This window comes from Lagopus muta, chromosome 1 (assembly GCF_023343835.1).
Source record: "Lagopus muta isolate bLagMut1 chromosome 1, bLagMut1 primary, whole genome shotgun sequence".
NCBI lineage: Eukaryota > Metazoa > Chordata > Aves > Galliformes > Phasianidae > Lagopus > Lagopus muta.
In genome coordinates, this window is record NC_064433.1 from 55,184,756 (window position 1) to 55,207,389 (window position 22,634).

At 42.0% G+C, this 22,634-nt stretch overlaps 1 protein-coding gene across 9 annotated transcripts in view; it reads right to left on the bottom strand.

Annotated features, from left to right (window-relative positions):
• The window catches only part of TBXAS1 (thromboxane A synthase 1), a 243,959-nt gene that overhangs the window by 186,721 nt on the left and 34,604 nt on the right, over positions 1-22,634 (bottom strand). Inside the window, exon 1 of one of the 9 annotated variants that reach the window (XM_048960630.1) lies at positions 11,459-11,525. The exons of 7 other annotated variants lie outside the window; for them this stretch is intronic. In XM_048960630.1, the coding sequence (XP_048816587.1) occupies positions 11,459-11,511 (53 nt within the window). In that variant the 5' untranslated portion in view covers positions 11,512-11,525. Of the gene's footprint in view, positions 1-1,680; positions 1,759-11,458; positions 11,526-22,634 lie in introns of those variants that run through there. One more of the 9 variants, XM_048960622.1, reaches the window with a different exon arrangement.

Here is a 22,634-nt window from a genome sequence, read left to right on the forward strand (position 1 = left end):
AAATCTGCATCAGAGTTCAACATACCATTGAAACCACCCCAAATCTCTCTCTCAATAGAAAATGCGTCATTCCTTCTACATCTAAGTAATGCACAACCTAATAATATCTGCAAGCTATAAACTAGGACACACAGAGGGGAGGGGAGAAAAAAAGTGATGTTTTTTAATCTCATTGTTGGAAGCTAGGAGATGTGTTATTTTGGAAGACTGTGTGGGAAAACAAAGTTGAAATAATGGAAATCATACCTGCCAAGTAAGAGATAATCATGCATTTTTCACCCATTTGGCATGTATACCCACACTAGATCCCACTTAACACTAGGATGTAGTTTTGCTCAAAGAACTGATAATATACAAAATAGTATGGTAGCCTCCCAAACATTATAATGATGGCTCATAAAATGTGTAAGTTCTTCCTTGGAGCCCTGCCTAGAAAGTACAGTTTCACCAAGACACTGATATCATCCCTGGGCTGGCGATAGAGTCAGAGTTTCTGCTCTTAGCCCTCTCTGGGAATTTCTGCATTATGGATACTGCATCAAGATCACTGGAGAGCTGCCATCAGACAAGTCTTTACTCTCATCTCATGCTCGGGACAAACGATATAGGAAAGCATTATTCAGTCCCAACAGAGGAACACAAAGAAAACTCGTTTTGAAAGCGGGTATTCCAATGTGCATCGCAGCCAGTGTGGGTACCACCTCTCACTATCACCTCCAGCAACTGAACTCACAGGAAAAATAAAATAGAATTTTAGAAAGTCAGCTATCCATCCCCACAAGACTTAAGCACTGAAGCAGAAGACCGAAAATTGAAGAAATTAACTCTTTCTTATAACCTATTCTACTAACTGTGGTCAAAGGCTACCAAATTGCCCTTTGCTGTTACCCAGCAGTTGCTCTAGTGGAAATGAAGAATTCTGCTGAAAGGAAATGTATCTGGATGTGTAGAGTATTCATCTCAGAGGAAAAAACGACTACTGCTCCTATAAATAAATAATCCACAAGTAACGTTTCAGTATATGCTAAAGGTAAGCTTCAAAAGAGTCTTTAGCCAGCTTGAGATAAAGCTGAGTACTGCAATTTCACTTTCAATTGCAAAAAACCAATACTTTTATGAATTTGTGGGGCTGTAATACCAGTTCTAGAGATAATAAGAGCTTCCACATGATGCTTGCTCTTCTTAATCACTTGTCTGCACTCCCCATGTTGGGATTTTGACATAATTGCACAAGAATAAGACAGACATTACACACGGGGGCAGATGTTTTCCAGCTGTGAAACAAAAATGACCATAGGATTATTATTCCTGGTGCATTAGCAAGTGCTTTAATGAAATAATGTGCAGGAAAGGCCAAATTCTATGCCCAGTATCACATTTATCCTTCATCTATCTGCTATCAATCCTTTTTTAATCCATACTGTTCTGGTCTGCTGAACAATTCTTTTAGTGTCTCTTATCATAAGAGACCTGATAGGCTCAAGGGACTAAATGCAATAAGGCTGCAGGTTGTCACAGTGTGTTTAAAGTTGCTTTGATTTAAAAAACAAAACAAAACAAAAAACAAACAAACAAAACACAACAACAAAAAAAAAAAGGAGTGAAGGGCAATTAAATGATAGGAAATAAATAAATAAATAAATAAATAAAAAGACCATACAGAAAAGCAACACGCTTTACCATGCTCCAAAGAAGCCCAGGGAGAGACAGATGGTTTGTACAGCAGGCCAATGACAATATTTCATCACTTCTCAGAGTGCAGCCCCTTCACACTGGGCATTGACTTTTCCAAATAAAGAACAAATGAACAAGTCATAAATCCATAGCCTCATCCCTTCATTGTGAGCTCAACGTTTTTAAACAAAATGATGGAGGTCAACAGCAGTTGCATCCTTACATCTCTACAATATCTGTGGTAAAGGAGGTGGGACCTCCATCCTGTGTGGACATGAAGGAAGAGTGTCCACAACAGATCTGGGGTTTAATGCACATGGAGGACCATAACAAATATCCACAGGAAACCTGAGTAAGAGCTGATAGCTGAGCTGAGCCCTCTAAGCTCACTGCCTTAACCACAGAATTGGCCTTCCTTTTGTTTCCAGAAGCCATGGGTACCATAGCTTTCTTAAGCACCAATTTCCTCTCCCAACCTTTCTTCACATCAATATTGTGATGCCCACATGAGAATGATACCATCTCCAGGCTGTGAGTGCTGTCATATTCCCAAAAGTGCACTCATACCTCAGCTGTCTTTCAGAGCTATTTTAAATCCACGCCATTGTGGTTTACCTGGCAGCTCTCTTGATGTCAGTTCCCTGACAGCAGCAATGAGCCCTGGAGCTGAGGTGTGGCACCACATTCCTCAGGGGCAGCAGTACATCCAGTGGGCATAAAGCCTGCATGGCCTTGCACCCTGCCAGGGAGAAGAAAAGGACAAAACTACTCCCAGAGGCTCAGTGCTACTCAATGCCTCCAAGCCTGAGAGGACTTTCTTGGTTGAAGGTGAGGTGTGGAACGCAGGGCTTTCTCTTTTTGTCAGACCTGCCAAAACAAAGTGCTTCTGGAACAAACCTCCAGGCTTCCCCAAGTGGGCTTCCCCCCTTGTAACCTCAACACTTCTGACTGTGGGAACAATTCACCTCCCTGTGACAGTTCTGGAAAAACGCACATAGACCTCATGATTACACTGAATATTAATTGATTTTATTATTTTATTTTTTTTTTTTTAATTTACTTATTCAAGTTAACATCAAGGGGGCACCATTCATTCAGTGCACAGAACATTGCAGATATGCAGACCAGAAATGGATGTGATCAGAGAGCCAGAGATCATTTCAAAATGTACACAGTGCCTGAATTAATGTTCCACAGCCCAACTTCACTCTGGCATTTCCTAACTTTCATGTGCTTGACTTTACAGTCTCACTCACTAATGTGCCTTTAATGCAACTTTCTCTATGCAAGTTCTCAAGTTTTTAAAGAGCTCATTAAAAATCCATCATGTTGCATCACTTTGCATCCCGAGGGGTCATCAACAGACCCTGGACCCACAGCAGAGCCCTGTGCCAAATGAGCTAACAGCAGAGCTGAAAGAAGAAGCAGGTTGTCTTTCACACAAAGGAGTTGCGAGGCAGATGGCCTCTCCAGTAGTTCCTCAGGGAGAAAGTGCAGCAAAAGGAGAGAATTCCCCAATCCATCTCTGCCCATCTCATCTACCCACCCTTCTCCATGCAACTCCTCACCCCACTTCCTCCTTCTTTAAATCCATTTTTGTCAGACTGCTTGCACAAGTCCCCTTCTTTCTCATTACAACAACATTCCTACAACTCAAGCATTCCCTCCTGGATGTGCTGCATGCAGGTGTGTGCTCAAGCCAAGAGGAAAAGGGCTGATAGAGAGGTGCAAGACTCCCTGCCTTGTGCCCAAACCTCACTGATGCTATCACACAAGGGACCGGCAACAGTTTTGAATTCCTACAGTTGGAGCAAGCTGAGCTGCACACAGGCACTGGCTTCCCAGAGGGTGGGAATATGCTTAGCAAGGGCAGAACCAGAAATATTAACTTCAAGTTACATATATACAAAAGAAATTCCAATGAGTGTGTGCTAACTGCAAATTTTGGAAGGATTACAGCTGACTCAGACTTGCAAGAGAAAAGCAAAAGATATATCCACTGACACAAACCACCTCCTACCACCAAATATCGAGTACCTCTGTCAAAGCATAGGAAAATTAATATGAAAATCAAACATCACCTCTAATTAGTATAAATACTACACAATCTTAAAAATAAAGCAAGTAAAACAACATTTTTCTTTAGCCTTTGTCTCACAAATCATGGAGCAACTTTTATCTGAAATTTTTCAATAATTCTTCCAATGGTGAATCTCAGCCCTGGAAAACTTCAAGCCCAGCTGGTTAAAGTTTGATAGAGTAATAAGCAATTGAAAATAGAGTTGTATAATGGGAGCATCACATAACCTTAATTTGTGGTGCTCTCAGACCCACCTATAATTAAGTATGCCAGATTAGAAATAAGGAAAGTGCTGGTTCAGACTAAGAGCTCACATAAAAATCTCAGCTTATAGCTAGTTATTTTATGCAAGTTATAATCTATTATACTAGGGGGTGACAATGACAACACTGTCTGACCCTTAATTGCAGAAAAGATGCTATAATACTGTACATTACCAGACAGTCTAAAATAAAATTGAAATTAATACTGGAGCCTGCCTGCCACCCATGACTTGTGAACCGGGGGTACTCTGATGCCACAAGGAGAAAGGTTGCCTCTGATTTTCTGTACTTGCTCTGACTTTCACTCCTCTGTTCCTCTCCTTTTCCTTGATTTCCAGTATCAAACAAAGACATCACAATGATTACATTACACTTCTTTCCCTCCTTTTCATTTACACATCGTGCAGATACAAGAGGCACAAACACCTCTGGAGGAGTGATCCCATAGCCTGGCAGGTGGTTGAAGCTGACACATTAAGTAGCATAGAAGGACCCACTGGAAATGGGAATGCTTCAGGGAACAAATGGCAATCTACTATATCATGAAATAGTGCTAGAGCTGGCAGCAAAGCACCAGGATTAAGTGAGAGAAGCTACCATACACATATTTTAAAAATGCAAGTTCAGAGCATAGTATTTTCCTGCATAACACCACTAGAATTAAAGTGAACGGTGTCTGGAGCTCCCCTAGTGAAAAAGTTCAAAACTCCATGGTCACCAAGGAGCAGTATCATTAATTACTAGGGAAGAAAGAGGAATCCTTCCTCCCTTGAGCCTTTGCACACAACAAGTTTAGAAACCGGGCTCAAAGCCTTGCAGAAATACAAATAAATAAACCCAGCCTCTTCTCTGCACCTTACTCACACCTCCAAGAAGTACCCATGGGCTGGTAAGAGTTGACACAGGAGGAGCACTAGATCAGGCCTTTTCATAGCATGAATTCATTGTGTAAGAGATAATGTGAATAGGGACAAAGTGTATGCATAAATTTTATTCCCTACCTCAGCAATAGCAGAAGACCCTTTAGCAAGAGTAGGCATGTGACAGGAAGAGCAGCAAAACTATTTTAATCAACTTTCAGCGTGCTTCAGCAGGCAGTCACCATCCCCAGCTTGAATAAGCTATTGTGGGCCACAAGCCAAGGTTGATAACTACTACAAAACAGAAGGTAGTTAGTTGAATTGATGCCAAAAGCAGCCAAAGGAAAAGCAGAATTTCAAACACACTGGATGAAAAGATCACAAGAAGCAAACTTCAAGGAGATACTCTGAACTCAAAATCTGCCTTAAAAAAAAAAAAAAAAAAAAAAATTAGACTCAAGCTTTGCTCCCAAGTGCCACTCAGATTAAACGCAAAACAAAAGCACGTGGGGTTTCCCAGAGCTTTGAATCACCCATTTGAACAACAAGAGGACTGGGCAGCTGATACTGGCAGGAATAACAGTAGGTATGCACAAAGCATTAAACCCAGTGCAAAAGGGACTGAAAGGTATTTTCCTTCTTTAATCACTGAAAAATGCAGCCATATTGTGTATTACTTGTAAAACAGCCAGTTGGGCTTTACAGACAGAAGTGTACTTTATAAGCCGACATGTTCCTTCTGGCCTGGTAGTTATTAAAATAATGTTTGTTGCACATTATCTCATCTTCTGACTGTGCTCTGAAGTCCATTGGCCATCCCTCCATGACACAAACTCCAATCCTTACAAATAATTCACTTAACTTTATAAGGAAACACTTGTTCAAGTCAAATAATTTTCATGTACAGCTTGACATGAAAATGGTTTTCCTGGGGAAGAGCTGATTTGCATTGCTGGGTGCCACAGCATATGACAGCTCACTCCGTGGTCTGCTCGTGTGGATCACCCATAACCCACACAGCAGCAGTCTTATTTTTCCATGAAGCAGTTGAACACACAACAGGAAGAGCTAATTTTAATGAAGCATCTTAGCTTCTGTATCAGTCATGTTCCTTCTTCAACTGTTTATCCGGCAGGCCAGCAGATGCAGTGTGTAACCACTGCTCTCTGCTAACTAAAGAAAGTCCATTATTACTGCCCGTTTCTTTGGCTCTTGGGTCTTTAATATCTGACATGCTGCAGCACAAGCAGTAGGCCATGCAAATCCATTACTGAGCTGCCCAGCACTTCTCAAAGGCTGCACTATTGCACTCCTGTCCCAGCTCACCCTCTGCCATTTGAACAGTCTCTAACATTCCTGGCACAAGAAAGTAAAAGTCTTCAACACATCAGCAGCAGACTTGCTGAGACGGTGACCATCTTCCCATTACACTGCACAGCAGAGCCCTGATCACTGACAAGGATCCTAGCTCCCTCTAAAGTGAACATGATAAATAAATCATCAACACAGGGTCCTCTGGCAGGGAGGGAAGCCTACACACTCTCAACCGATTACTTTATAACTACCAACATGGTCTAAAACTCCACAGGGAGGTAACAATAGTGAGTCATTACTGTGAACAGGAGAGGCAGGAGGACAGCTGAAGCCTGCAGAAGCCAGTTTGCTTTACCCTCTCCACAAGAGCTTGGGTGCAGATCAGTGATAATGTTAAGAGGCAGAACAGACAAATGAGAGGCCTTAAAAAAGTTTAAGAGGTTGATAAAAATAATAAGATCAACAACAGAACTGAGATCTAGAACAGAAGAGCATAAAAGCAAGGTTTGATGTGAACTACAGAAACCCTGGCAGAAAGAAAGAGGTTTGTTGTGAGAAAAGCGAAGTTTTGGAAGTCACGTACAGAACACAGGATGCAGGATCCTCAACATCACATCAAGCCACAGTGCAAATAAGGAGGAGACTTGGATACCAGGGAATACGTTCAGTGATTATTACAGTTGGATTTCTGTATTTCTTACACTAAAATTTACACTTTTTTTTTTTAATTTCTTTTTTAAAGGCTAATTTCAGACCTGCCTTGTTATTTCCAGCTTTAGTTTCTCTCCAGTGAGCTAACAATAAACATGAAGCTAGAGGTCTGGAGACAAATACCTTCAATTACTGCTGGGATGTTTGAGTTTGGTGCTTCTCCTACATTAAATTAAGGTAGGAGCAAAAAAAAGCAATGGGTTAAAAGCTATGAATTGGAAGAACAAGAAAAAGGCACTGAGAAGAAAGTATTGGCACAATCCGCTCAAAACAAGTGAAATGGAACAGTATACAATATACTGGTGTGCCAAAACATGGTATACTGGAAAAAGAGACCCTCACTGGCCACTACTAGAGCTCAGAAGAAACACTTTGACAGTAATGAGTCCCTAAAGTGGTAAGTCAAAAAGTGTCTGCAATGTAAAGGCCTGGGAAAGATGATGCATTCCCATGATGGCATAGCATGCTACATAATGGCTGTTTTATTTAGCTATTCCCAGTATAGTTGCATAGTGTGTAACTCAAGCTAGGCTACTTTTGAAACCGTCAGGAAGCCCTAATCTTATATTAATGCATACATCCATATACACCCCCACTCACCATGTCTGCTCAAGCCCTCAGAGAACAAAATGAGTATTTAATAGATTTGTGTGTCTTGCTTAATGTTTGTTTTCCACATGGAGTTCTGTATGTCATGCTTTCATTCACGCTGAGCATCTGTCTTTCATGTGCATCTACTGCTTGAAGGGGCATCTGCAGCAGAAGTGGGCTGACGTGACACTCAGCTGTCACACCCTTCAGAATAGGAAGCTGCCCTGATGAACGTCAGGGAAAACTGAACACGAAGGATTGAAAATTTTCTATACTACAGACCACCAATTACTGCTAGCTTTATACTCTCCCACTCCTTGGATCTCTGCTGCAGTACCTAGTCCCTCACAAACGTTTTACTTAACAACCATGCCAAGGTCCAGAACCTACCCATTGCCACCACAATAGCATAGCGACCTGTTAGATGCTATATTGTCTTTCTATTCTCAAGAGAACATAGAAAAAGACAACAAACTCCAAGGACTCTTGCAATAAGAAAGAGGAAAACAGAAATATGTGAGGGAGGAAGCAGGTGGCTGCCTACCTGAAGCAGTTGATAAAATTGATTGGTTCCACTTCTGCATCCACAGTTATCTGTATTTGAACAAACAATGTTTTGAAAAAGCATTTTTTAAACTGATGCAATAGTAAAGTTACAGTTTGTTACTGAGGAAAGCACAATGCTGCTGAAGGTGAACATAATATATACCTAACAAAATAGCTAAGATGATCTCTACACTAAAAATATTGAATTTAACATCCCCTGGAACACTGGCAAAACTCAGAGCATTTGAAGGATTGCCAGCATAATCCCAAAATGCAAAGAGACCAGAGAAAAGCAAAAGACTAATTTGACAACATCCCTGGATAAAATAAAGGAACTATCAATTTGGGATGTCATCAATAAGGAATTAGAGGAGAAACTAAAAATGTAATTAATGCTTTTCAGTACTACCAGGCAAGCCTTTTATTTTGGATAGTGTTGGGGGTGCAGGAAAGGGGACGGGGATACAGGTACATTTGATAAAAATAAGTCTTCCAATAGCATCTACTCAGGCTGATCCAATGTGCTAGTACCTGGAGATGACACAGCATCTTGCCTGAAAGGCCTCACGCTACATGGAGAACCAATCAGATGCCAGATTAGATAAATTAAAAGCTGATTTAGTTCTTGACCACAAAAGATAGCTGATGACCACAAGGCATTTATCAGCAGATCCCCTGGCAGCAGAAATTTCAGGAATAGTTTCCCAGTCATTAATAAAAGGAAATAGGAGTTGCAACTATTAAAAAACTAACCCTAAATTTTCTGTGCTAAGGAATATGTCCACAAGTCTCTCTGCTATCCTGCTGCTGTAAAGCAACACAAGTGGCCAAGGGACTCCATAATTGGAAATCTGTCCTAGCAGCTATTTATTAACTGTTAGGTACCACCAACAGTCCTGTGTCACTAACTCCAACAATCCCATCCTGGACGTGGAATTTTAACAGGAATAATCCAGCCAATACTTACTATAGTATGGTTGCAGGAAGTAGTTGCGACAACCTGAGAACTATTACTGAAAGACAGACATGGTTTCCGACCCCAGAGCATCCATCTCCACAGATCCCCTCTTGCTGCTTTTCCTACGTTCATCTGATCTTTGCCAGAGCTGATGTAACCATTAGACCTGCCAACAAACCTAGCAGAAATGAAATTCTTTTGCTGGTGATAATGTATCCAGAAGGAGAGCAAAGGATGCCCATGTAAGTAACCAGCCAGGTCCACTGAAGGATCAGATGCGTGTAAGTCAGCACCTGCAGAAGGTGGTGGGAAGAGGAATAACCCTTTTGGCAGCAGTGAGCCATGAGGTCATCTCAGTCACTAAGCTCCTTCTTGGCAAAGCTAACACTGACACAAAGATTGATAGGATAGCACAAAGCAAAAAGGACAGGCTACAGTTGCAGAAGAAGGAAATGAAATCATCTGGCAGGCTAGCGATGCATCGAGGAAGCAGAAACCACATCATACCTCGAGCATGGAAATCTCTACTTGGCAAAGCCATAGGCACATTCAAGATCGCTGCTTTGACTACAGCTGGGAACAGAGCTAGCAGTGCTAGGAGCACCAACATAACCCCGCTATGCTCTGTCCTTATGAGGGCCCACCTGCATCACTGCATTCAAGCCTCTGCCCCCAACACAAGATAGATATGGAGGTGAGCTATGAAGATGATCAGAAGGGTGGGGTACCTCTCTTAAAGCTGGGATTGTTCTTTTCAAGAGAAGAGAAGGCTCCAGGGAGACCTCACTACATCCTTCTAGTACTAGAAGAGAGCTTACAAACAGGAGGAAGGGTTTAGTTTACAGGGAAGGTTTAGTTTAGACGTTGGGGAAATTTTTCAGTCAGAGGGTGGTGAGGCATTGGCACAGGCTACCCATAGAAGCTGTGGGTGCCCCATCCCTGGAGGTACTCAAGATGAGGTTGGATGGGGCCCTGGGCAGCCTGAGCTGATGAGTGGCAGCCCTGCACATTGCATGGTATTGGGACTGGGTGGGCTTTGAGGTCTCTTCAACCCAAGCCATTCTATGATTCTGGCATATTGGGGACTTCCAAGAGAAGCAAGAAGCAGCACGTGGAACGCAGGTTAGGCAGCTGCCCAACTGTTATATAGCCTTGGCCCACCACTGCACAGGAGGTATGGGAGTACTGGACAAAGCCCAAAGGATGCTTGCAGAGGAAAAGAGAAGGATGAGGTTAAAAACAAACAAACAAAAAAAAAACCTAGAAACAACCTCTAAATCAGAAGCTTAGGGAGCTCAGTTAGCAAAGCACATTGAATGGAAAGCTGAGAGGGGCCTTAGCTGTTACCTGCAATGACTTGCACAGGGCAGCACAGAAACATAACATTGAATTAAGATTATATATCTTGGGGTGGAGGGCATGTTGAGATTAAAGCAATTGACAGGACCTAGTGAACTCACAGTTTCTTTCAGAAAACTGTCTTTTTTTTTTTTTGGGGGGGGGGGGGGGGGGGGGGAGGGATGGAGGGGAGAGGGGAGAATGGATGAGTCTTTATATGTTTGGTTTTTTAAGTCACACCACACATGAAACCCAACAACAGGACTTTTCCTAGCAGGTCTGAAGGAAGGCACACAGATTGAATACACAGGAAATCAGTCTAGATGGCTGCACAGCTCATTCTTGCCTATAAATAAATAAGTGATTAACTATCACTCTAATTGTTAGCTACCCATGGAAGAGGGACTATCTCTATACTCTTCCATCAGGGAGGGATTTATGCTTTTAATACAAATCAGCAACAAAGTCATAGAACAAGCCCTTTCCACACCAATGCTACCACATAACTGAGGACAGCAACAAGAGGACTTTGGTTAAAACTGCCCACAATTTACCTACAAAGACAGATACATCTGCTTTTTAAATGGGAGCCTAAGCTGAGATATCAAGCGAGGTAACAATTAGAGAAATAGCCTCAGACACCCGTAGGCCTTCCTGAATTGAAAGATTTCTTTAGGATCAAGCACTTGGCTTTTATTTTAGCATCTTACCCTACCGTGCAGTTTCATTAAACTTGTTTTAGTGCATGGAGCCTTCCATCTACACTGCCTATTAAAGTCAACGAACACAGAGACGCAAGACCACATCATCATTCCCATTTTGAATTTTCTTACTACAGCACAAAGTCACTGCAAGATTTTCTGCAACCCTCTTAATAGAGAAAAGAGCATGCGTGGACATGTGAGTGGTTGCGTAGGATGGTTTCCAATCTACAGTAAATGACAATAAATTGAAACATCTTTTAAGAAAGTGAGAAAAAAAAATGCAAAATTTACCCTTTCAAATCCAAAGAGATTCACCAATACATACAGTATTTTCTAAAAGACTTACTGATGTGAAGAGCCTCTAACCAAGTCTCCTCTCCAACATAAACTGCAAAACAACTTATTTTTTTACTCTATACCTAAATTCCAGGCCTGATATGCACATTCTCAGCTTCAAAATTTGAGCTTCCATAGAAGACCACACATCATTCAGCAGCCAGACTGCCCTGGTTTACCACTCTGTGAGGTACAAGCAGGTGGGATTAATTATTCCATTAGCAACATAAGATGAACCAGAGATTTGCTACTATGGGCAGGCCACCTGTGGGCCTAAAAATCCTGAAAATTAAGTTTGTGTCATTATTCTTCTCTCCAGACACATCTAGGGCCAGGAGAACAGTTGCTATGTTGAATCTGAAACAAGTCTGCTTAATGGAGTTGTATTTTATAGCAGAGCATGGAACTTTTTTGCGTGTGCATTGTTTGTCTCCTATTGCTTGACAAGCTTTCACATGCACCCTATTATAGCTTTTTTTACAACAGAGCAAAACAAAGAAAGAAAAGTAACAATGTCAGAAACTGACATTTGAGAAAGCAAAAGCTTTTGATAGCAGTATCCAGTGGTGGGACATTTGGGAACTGAGCTACCTGAAGCGCTCATGGTCGGGTTTGGAGGAGGTTTTGGCAATGGTAGCTGCTGGTGTTCGGCAGCTGCACCTCGTGCTTACCTGCAGCCAGCTGGGGAAGCAGTGGGGTGATGACTCAGGGGCCCTGTCAAAACAGCAGGGCACCAGTCAGCCCTTGAGACCATTGCTCCTACTGTTCATTCTGCAAGTCGTGGCTGGTGGAAAGGCATGTTGCAATCTTTAAGCCTGTGGTGGTTTGTTTGCTTTCGAAGGTAATTTAGCATTTAAGCAAGGCTGGCTGTCAGCTCAAGCAGTATACAGCAATTGCAGCACCTGTGTTAGCTGCTCGCGCTTCTCTGCCCTGCCAGGGCCTTGCTTTTGCTCCAGCAGCAAAATGTATAAAACTTTTCAACAGAACAAATATTCCTGCTCTTAATTAAAAATATATATCCAAAAAGGTAATCCAGGGGCTGCATACCTCACAACATACTATCCCCACTTACTGGAAATGTTTTTTTCTCTTATAAGAAAGGAGAAAGATTGTGCAGTTTGCATTGCCTCCTGCAGCCACATTTTTCAAACCTGAGTGTCCAAAGACAAAGCTGCTAAATCTGCATTAGCTGCACAAGTCAAGGGTCTCTGTCTTCACTGTGCAGGAATTCCCCACAAACAGAGCAATGCACCCTCACATGAGCACCTGAGGACAGCAGAGGAAATTCTGACCACAAAGGCCACGACAATTCAAATGACAGAAAGGCCTGGCTGAAACAGCCTACAGCCATGCTAGAAAATGAAGGACAAAACAGCCGTACACAGGAGTAGAAAACAGAAGAAAGGAAGGGTGAGAAGAGCATGGATGTAAACATCAAGTGTGCAGCATAGAAAGCGGGCCCGGGCCTTGCAGAGCGGAGGGCAGGGTGTGCCCCACCTTGAGGCAGATGGACACACAGATCAGCCCGGAGAAGCACCATGCCAACAAGCAGCAGGCTGCTGTGGGCCTGGCCTGCACGTGATGAGGCAGAACTGAAACTTAGCTGTGGTTGAGCCCTCTCTGTTCCATGTATTATATTACCCGAGCCCTCAGAAGCTGTAACTTGAAGAGCAGAGACACAGCTCTCACACAGTTGAGACACACAACTGTCTGCTCGATTCTGCCTCATGTGTATGGCATGAACCCTTAATTATCTGCACCGTCCTGTGTAATTACTCAGTCTGAACATTTAGGAATAGTAAACACGTGAATACTAGGAATGCTTTTTATACATTCAATTGTATCCTGTGTTTGTAGGCAGGAGGCTCTCAATAAGCATAGCTAAGATCTTACCTTCAGAGGGGCAAGCAAAATAAATAGAAAATCTAATGTATGTGTCATTTATCCCAACACTTCATAAACAGACAGAAAATTCCTTTCAAAAATATATAATCAGATTTTCTGTTTTATTTTTATTTTAAAGAATTGGACACGTTGCTTCCATGACTTGCATAACAACAGAATCTGAGGCTCATTATTCGAGCGTGCTGTGATCAATAAAAATCACAAGGACACAGTCATGAGCGGGCACTCCTAAAACATATTTTTTTAAGGTCAGTAAAAGATGCTGTATGATTACCTTGAAAGATGGACATTATCACAGAAATAGAAATGTGGAAATGGAAGAAGGATGCGGTAGAGGTATCTGTATGCACACCTCAGCACACCTAAAGAGCCTTTCACGTAGCAACCCCAGATTTGCAAAAATCTGGAACTACTCCAATACCAAACTCAGCATATAAAACAGGGTAAATGTAACCCAAGCAAGAAAAGGATGGCTAAATCTACAGCAGTCAGATCTCATCCATTTCTTTCTGAGTTTCTGGGTATCAAAAAGATTGAAGTGTTAATAGCTGTCTTATTGACTCGTTACCTTGCAGGCTTTAAAATCTGCATAAAAATAGATTTCAAAAAATCTCTTATTCAAATCAAGCCCACTTGACTGCAATCACATCAAACAGAGCCCCAGTTTTATCAGAAAGATGCTGCTCCGTGTCAGTTAGCTGACACAACGGCGCGTCGGCTCCATGCTGAATCCATGTGAGCACAGGGAAGGGGGGGGAGACGAAAAGGAGGAAAGCATAAGCCCATGTGCAAACACACTGCTAGTGTGCTCTGTTTTGTTCCTATCTGGAAAAAAAAAAAAAAAGAAAAAAAAAAAAAACCAGCTCAATCAAATCAATGGAAAAGAGCAAAGGACGGACCCATTTAACTACTGTATTTCAACAAGCTTGTCATCCTGGGCCTTATCTCAAATACACTGAAGACAATGGGAGTTCCTCAACTGACCTCCATGGGTTTTGGATCAGAACCACACTGCAATTAATCTCATTTGATATGGTTGTGTTAATTGGCTGTAGTGCTGGAATAAAAAGTATTGCAGAGCATGAGAAAGGCTGACAAAATCTGACTTACAGAAAGCAGAAACAAGGCCTGGGTATGATAAAGGAAAGATAAGGATTTTGCCCTTGCTGTAGCAGGGTATTAGTGTGATCAAGGGTGAAGCATGTAAATAATTTTGTAAATAAGCCTGCAGACTTACTTGATCATGCAGACAATCAGTAAAATATATATATAGGTATTACTCTTCAGTATCTTACATACATTATAAACAACAGAAATTAAGAAAGGATGATCTAAAGACTAAGTGAACACTATTATAATTTTTTTTATATATTACTTACTAATGATCTACAAATATTTTCTTTCTGCACCCCACTTGGCACCACTTGGGAGAACACTACCATAGAGAACTCACATATGTTCCCTTCCCTGCCACCAATGAAAATTCAAAGCCTTAGCTATGTAAATGCTACCCCTGCCTTGTTTCTCCATCAGGAAGCTGGCCTATGAGTACTGGGCAGCACAGCAGATGTTTGCTTTCCTTATGTGTTGGTTGTTGCTTTATCACAGCACTGCTGGCTTCTCTCAGTGCTCAACTTTGTAAGGCTGTCACCTGATTTCCAGCTGCAGTCAGGGGATTAAAAGAAAAATCCCCCTCAAAATGGTAATTATATATTGCAAGCAGAATTCAAAAATCTAAATCTTGTCATCTTTGTTTTTAGAGATCGAAAAATCTCATGCTTCAGTACACCTCTCGGCCACTTTTTGTGCCTCCCCTCCTTTTTGTCCTACCAAAGACATCAACCTTCATCTTTTCTTTATCTTGTTTCTGTAGATATGAATAAACCATTCACCTCTCAGGTTCTCTGCAAAAGTTTTCCCAAAACCTGACCATGAAGATGAATTAGATCCTTTACACCTTACCTAACAACATCTCTTGCTGGTTTACAAAAAAAAATTCTTCATATTAGTAAGTTCTGAAGAACGAAGTCAAGGGCATGTGTAACAGAGCTTATTCACATAAGGGAGCCAACATCACCTAATAAGATAGGGCTTCAAAGCTTTACCAGTTTATGACAAGGTTTAGAGGATAAGATGGGTGCATGCAATTGCAGTGAATTGGGCCCAGAGCCTCAGGAACCCCTTTCTATATTTGCCCTGCCATACTTTCTCTTCCACATCTTTCATTTGCTTACTGCTGTTTGTTGCTGGGCTGCTCTACAAGCAGTGGAAAGTAGAAAACGTGCCCTCACTTACTTTTTGACAGGCTGACTCAATCTTCTATTTCACAAGCTATAAGAAAGCTGTATCAAATTTGGAGCACCACACCTATAACCGTTTCCAGATGAAGGCAGAGCCTCCGCACTTGTCTTCACGCTGGCTGCTTTCCCTGTGAGCCATCCCCTCATTAACATCAATTGCAAATCAAACCATGGAGGTGAAATTCATCACTGTGCACAGAGTCAGCAGGTATCCTACTTCAGCCCATCAAAACAGGGCTTACATTAAAATCTAAGTAGCGCTTAGGTCTTACATTAAGCTTTTGTGGAGGGTGAACTGCACTTTTTCTGAGTTACATTTCATGCAAACCATAGCACTAGGAAAACGCACTTCAGCACTTAGGAGCTGTGCAAATAGGTATTACAAGAAAAAGGAAAAAAAAAAGACTATGGATAGACTATGGGGCACTATATTAGGAAACACTTGAATTTTTTCTTCAGTGCCACTTTATTCTAAGAAACTGATCGCTTTTCAGAGCAAATTGTAAGTGATGTGATCTGATAACCTGCAATAAACACATTATGTTCTCAAAAATGGACCTTATCAAGCGAGAAATACCGTTTAAGCTTCTCAAACTACATGAGCTTCAAAATGCACGTCTTTGTTACTGACATACCAACAGGAAAACAGCCTTCAGAAAGACCCAGAAAACCCCTTTAAAACCAGAAATTGGTGTTCAGACACAATATTCCTTAATAGGATTTTGTATTATTATAATTCCACCCATCTCTATGGGAAAGAAAACAAACTAATTTGTGATTATGGGAAAACAAAACCATAACTGCTCCATGAGAAGCTCTGTGACTCTTATATTATCTAACTTGGCCAGTCACTTCTGCTGTGAGTTTAACCCAGAGCAGCAGCTGGCCTAAGCCTAAAGCAGGAGAGGAGGCACCACCAAGCTGTTAAAATGTCTCATCCAAAAGGCCAAACGATATTGTTCCCCCATTCTCCATCACACAGCCACACAAAGCTGACTGTAGTATAGGATCTGAGCTGCTGCAGGACTACCAGAGCGCCGCATCAGCACACACTACACACACTACACTGGTAGAGCACAGCAAAGACCAGGATTGAGCAGAGCTCTTGTGACGCTGCCAGCAAAGCTGTGTCAATCAGTGATCTCCTGAATATCATCTGGTAGTAGAGAACTATGTGTTAAGTTCAGTTTATCTCTCCAAGAACAGGGAGGGAGCACTGCTGTAGAGAAGTGGGTCATCCCCTGTCCTGGCCAGATGGTGCTTCTCTTCTGGCAGAGAGGCAAAAAAATCCACAGCTCTTCTAATTACTTCACCTCACATTAAACTACTCCTCCATCAAAGCCTGAACTCACACCAGAGTAGCGGCACATCACCGCAGAGCCTCAGGTTTGTGCCTGGCTTTCAGTTGGTGAAGGCAGAGTCTGCATCCTCATCAGGTCTCAGTGATTTCACTACTTCAAACCTGCAATACCCCTTCCAGAAACAGGTCTGCTGCCTCGCAGCACCTGCAGAGGATCTCTTGTTAGCAGGTAAGATACCCATGACGGTGCTGCAGAGGATATGAAAGCAGGTTGCTTAATCTGGACTGCTAAAACTCTGCACTGGTTACTGATTACAGACTTGCTAGCTCTCAATTAATTAATCATGCTGTCTGCAGCCCAGGGAATCTCACTGATCTTGAAATAAGGGTTAACTGCATGTAAACTTGAAGAAACAAGCAGAACAAAGAAGAAAGTGTTGAGCATTTATGTTCCATAGATCTTGTCCTTCACATAAAACTTCCACTGATTTAGTTCACTGCAGTGAATTAAATTCAGCGCAAACACCTTTACATCAGTTCAGAATGAATGTATACAGATTTGGCTTTCTCTTGAGGGACAGACAAAAAAAAATGCAAGATTTCTCAGAATTACCAACAAAAGCAACAATTTTATTAATTTAAAAAGCAACAATTTTTATTAATTCCATATAAAGAACATCACTGAGACATCTGTGAAGATGTGTGTGCATACTCGCACTGTCTCACCTGTTTATATGGCCCACTATTTATGTGCCAAAAAACAGCAAATCATAGAAAATATCAATGTCCATTTTGCTGATGTCCAGGCATAACTGTGTGCACAGAAACTCAGAAATTGTCTCCCTTTGGTATTTTCCTCAAATACACAAAAGTGGCAGGAGGATAGCTCCTTTCTAAAAGCACATCAGGCAGAGAGCATGACCCATTGGCAGGAATGTGAGTGTGCGTAGGAGTGAGTTGTGACTGGTGGCCAGGGTAAGTGCTTGCCTTAATCAATCAGTAAAACATGCACAAAGAGGCCTCAACTCCAAAAATCCTCCCTTTTGTGCTCCTTTGTAGCATCTCCCATAAGCACACCTTTGCTTTTTCTGCCCACTGCTTTTGTACATCGCCTTCATTTCCACACTGTGCTGTGCAAGCTCATCTGAATAAGACCTTTATAATGCTCACAGGTGCTGTTGTGCATTACTGTTTGTGTCATAAATACATGAGCTGTAAGCCTGCGAAGCCAAAGGGCTATGTACGCCTGTAACAGGGCTAGGAAAGATGGAAAGGTATGGGAGAAAGGGAAGGAGGGAGGGATATTACTTTTACCCTACAGCATTGTTTTCACGGATGTTTTTGCTAAAGAAACAGCACACTGATGTGTACACACAACAAAGCAAATGCAAACAAGTCAGGTTTCTGGATTTTTGCAGCACGTGATGAGCTAGGTGAGGGTTGACACTATGCATACAATGAAAGAAATGCACAAAAGGAGTTCCTACAGCAGGATGAGAGTAAAGACTAAAATAAAAATCAGCTCAAGAATTATTAAGCATAGACAGCAGGAGTAAATCTTTATTTGAAACAGTTTAAACATCCTCCTTCTCCCTCACAAGAATTCATGCTGTTCTGAATGGTCTCTCAGTGCTGTAGGGCACAGCTGGATGCATACCACCCGATCCTACAAAGGAAGAGCAGAAGCAGGGTTGATGCTGAGCTGGTAGTCACACCACTGCACTGAGGGACTGATGCTGGGGACAGAGCTGCAAGAACAGCAGGGTTATGAGTTCAGCCCAAAGGGCACCGTGGAGGGGCAGCAAGGCCCTGGTAGCTCTCCAGGTGCATGCATGAAGGAGGGAATGTGTAGCATACCAGCTAACCTTGGACACGGATGCTCCCCTTTTCCTACTGGGGTTCCAGACCACCTCTATCGGGCACGTGCCCTGGTCTGCAAGGAGCTGGAGGGCAAATAAGGGTGTTAATCACTCAGCATGGGGCCCCATGGTAAACTGAGCTTCACAGAGCAGCAGCAGATAGGCAGCAATGAAACTTGAGAAGAACCTACGCTTATGCTAAGAGAACAAAGCAAGTAACAGCAGCCATCTAGCATTGCACTGTCTTTCAAAAATGGCCCAGGGCTGGGCACAAAGTCAAGATAAAAGCTGTGTGTGCTCCCTTGCATCCCAAGCCATTTCTTCAGGTGACCACACAGCAGCTCACAGTGCAGGGCAGAAAAGGCACAAACAAGCCAAGGCAACTTTCAGACAGTGACAAGGCACTCGTTGCTACCACAGCTTTCCCCATGCTCTGTAATCACTGTTTGCAGTACAATTGGAATGAGGTTCCTGGAATTTATTATAGATGCTTTGTTTTGTTATCAATATGCAGGAAACACTGCAGCTACACTGTGGAGGAGAGATATTTTCATGGTACTCATTTTTCACACAAGCATGATATAATGCATAAGAGCAAACTCACTGCCAAGAAAGCCTGCAGTTTTAGGTTCATTCTCAGTTCTGACATGGACTGGTGCTCCAGTGGCAAATCATTTCTGTGTTCAAGCTGTCCCACCTTTAGCCAGGAAAAACAATGCTCTTGAATTCCAGGTTTGTTTATTGAACGCTCAAGGATTTGAAACAAAAAGGTGCTGGAGAAATCGGTATAAAATGCATAACTCTGTGCTAAAATTGTGTCTTTGCAAAGGAGAGCCACTGCTCTCTTCTTTCTCAGTGACCACATTTGTCTAAACACTCATCAATAATAGATACAGTTTTAAGGATGTATAACATGGAGCTATAGGTGAAACTGTTCAAGCCTCTTCTATGCTTCCTCACTAGATACTCCTCTTCAGTACTTTGTATTTGTCATAAGTATCTATTTAACAAGCATTATTTAAATGTAGTCTTCCGGTAGGGCAAGACAGACTGCAAGCCTGAATAAAATGTAGGCAAAGTCTATGCAAAACTTAACCTACATAGACCACTGTACTTGGATTTGGAGATGTTACAGAGTGGTTTGTTTCTGATAGCAGGGTTTTTCTCAGGAGGGAAGGAAGGGCATGCAGAGGAGGGATTAATAAGGGTATTTATAAACATAGAGGGTTGCCAGCTTTGATAACCAAACTCAGAACAATACTGCAATCAGCAAGTCCAGATGAAGCACATCTGAGCTAATGGAAGCAGTTTTCCATAGTGCATTGCCATCCCAGCCTTTGAAAGCAAACTTGGTGGTGGTGGATTAGCTCGGCCGCCAGTGTAAAAGTATGACACCAATCTGACTTACTTTTTGGGAAACAGAATTTTCTTCGGTGCATCTCCCCTCACTTGTCAGCAATTGCTAGCAAGTGGTATAGTATCCTTGTCCACCAGTTTCCTCCCAGGTTGTGCTTCTAGGAAGGCTTCACTGAGGAATGTGCAGGGTACAGATGGATTGCTTCCATGTTTACTCTTTTATTAGGAATTTGTTTCAGTGTGCACTTCTATCATAACACAGTGTGATTTGTGCATACCTTGTTGCAGTGAAGACAAATGAACTACACTTACCACAGAACAAGGTGACCTCATGCTTTAGAAAAAAAAGAAAAAAAATAGGGATTTTTATAAGGGACAAGACTCTGCCCTGAACAGCAAGCTGCAATCCAGAACCTATGTCAGCCCAAGTGACTCAGCACATTGCAATCTAGCGACAAATTCTTACTTCATAGCTCTTCATTATAAGAACCACCTTTATAGTTTGCATACTTCTTGGGGGCAAGCCAGTCACTTCCTTTGGTGCACTGGCAGCCTTCATTCCTGCATGACCAAGGTAAGGTTCATTAAGAGGTGGGCCAAAGAAGATGGAGTCTTTTCATTTACCTTTGTAGGAGCATCAGTTGGAAGCTTTGCTTTATTGATTTATTTTTGCATTAGCCAAATTTCAAATGAGGGAGAGGAAGCTGTGCAGGATTGGGAGATCTAAGTTTGAGGGGAAGAAGGCCTTGGAGTTACTCTGGAGAAAGGAGTCCTGCAGCTGCTAGGCTTGAAATGGAAAATCTAGATCAGCTCCTCTAAGGAGAGAATGAATTCTTCCCTACACCCTCAGCACTACGTGCAGAGATAAAGGTTTGCCCCTTGATGCTTAGCAGAAGTCAGACTTTCGAGTCAAAACAGTACTGTGTCATCTGGCTGTCTGGGCTACGCTGCACATGTGGCGTCAGCTTGATCTTTTCAGACTGAAGAAGTGCTGCAGATAAAGTATGTGCAAATAAAAATAGTTTAAAGAAGAATGCTGGTGATAACACCCAGTGGTACCTTGTGGCTTCATGCTTCTAAATGTTCTTAAAAAGCTGCTAATGCCTCGGGGGAAATCAGCAGCACTTTCTGCTTGCTAAAATAACTGATGCTCCAAATTTCTTCCTCCTTAACGCTATTTGGAGAGGTATAAACAGGGTGCACACATCCAAGAGGCTTTTTGAGCAGCAACAGACCCTGATCTCGAGGATGCCAACAGCCCTCATCCCCCCTTTGTAGCTCAGGGATCGAGAAAAAGGTCAAACTGGGAAAAACAACAATCATGGTTATCTGCCGCCAAGATGACCATAAGGTCTGAGTGCTCAGATTTCAGATGAGAAAATGAGAAGTACATGACCCACAAAACCCTGAAGCAGTCCAATTTCTATTTTAGAGAATGGAGCAGAATGCAGGCTGTGCAGACACCTGAAAACTGAAAAGAGGTGCAGTCAGACCCACCTTTCAAGAAAAGCAAGTGCTGCATTGCATCATGTGCAAAATAATGTCTTGCCGGTATAGCCTCCAACACTGTGAAGCAATAGAAAGGGGGAAAAAAAACAAACTACCCAGCATCCCCAGTGGATGAAAATATTGAATTATTCTTTTTAAAGTTTCCCAATGCCAGAAGAGCTCAGGTAGGTCAACAGCAATAAAAAATAAATATATCAGAGAGAGTCATATGAACTCCTGTGATGACGTGCCTTTCTAAAAATAATCATGGGTACTTATTTTGCCCCCAAACCCAACGAGCTGAATAAGATTGCATTACAGCTGCACAGTCACACTGAAAGATAATAAGGGACGAGAGCCAGATCCTCTCCACGCTTAAATCAGCGTACACCACTGGAGTCACTGCAGTTGTTTTGAACAGCCCCACTGGCACGACCACCTTTATGAAAGTTCATACTGTTCCAATCGTGTCTCACATGCTTCATTAAGCAAAATTCATATATATATATATATGTATATAAAGATCTTGAGTAGATCTTACACATATTTGAAGCATTTGAGCTTATTTAAAAGGAAAGCATCGAGAAGTGAGGCAATGGGTATTTACAGTTGGGGGTTGTTTGTTTGCCTTTTTTTCTGCTTGTCCTATTTAATGGCTCAGATTAAGAGGAGGGTCACAGAGAGGCCCACTGAAACTCTTCTCTCTCTTTCTTCCCAGATAGATCAGAGGGAAACCTGGTTTGTTTATTTTTTCCTGTTGTAACATAGGTCAAAGTATTAAAAAGACTGAGAAACACCAACCTCTTGCTTACAATCTTTGGGCTCGCCCCTATGACAAGACCAGGCAGAAAAGGTTAAGTTCAAAGCAGCTTGGACCTCTAGGGATACTTTGAACTACTTTAGCATAATCTAAATTCATAAGGACCCCTTTAATGTCTAAGTAAACTAACAAACGCTTTTGGAACAGTGTAGCATCCCCTAAGGAAAAAGAGCTGTGCAGTAATAATCACTGAATTACCCAAATAGTCAAAAAAAAAAAAAAGAAAAAAAA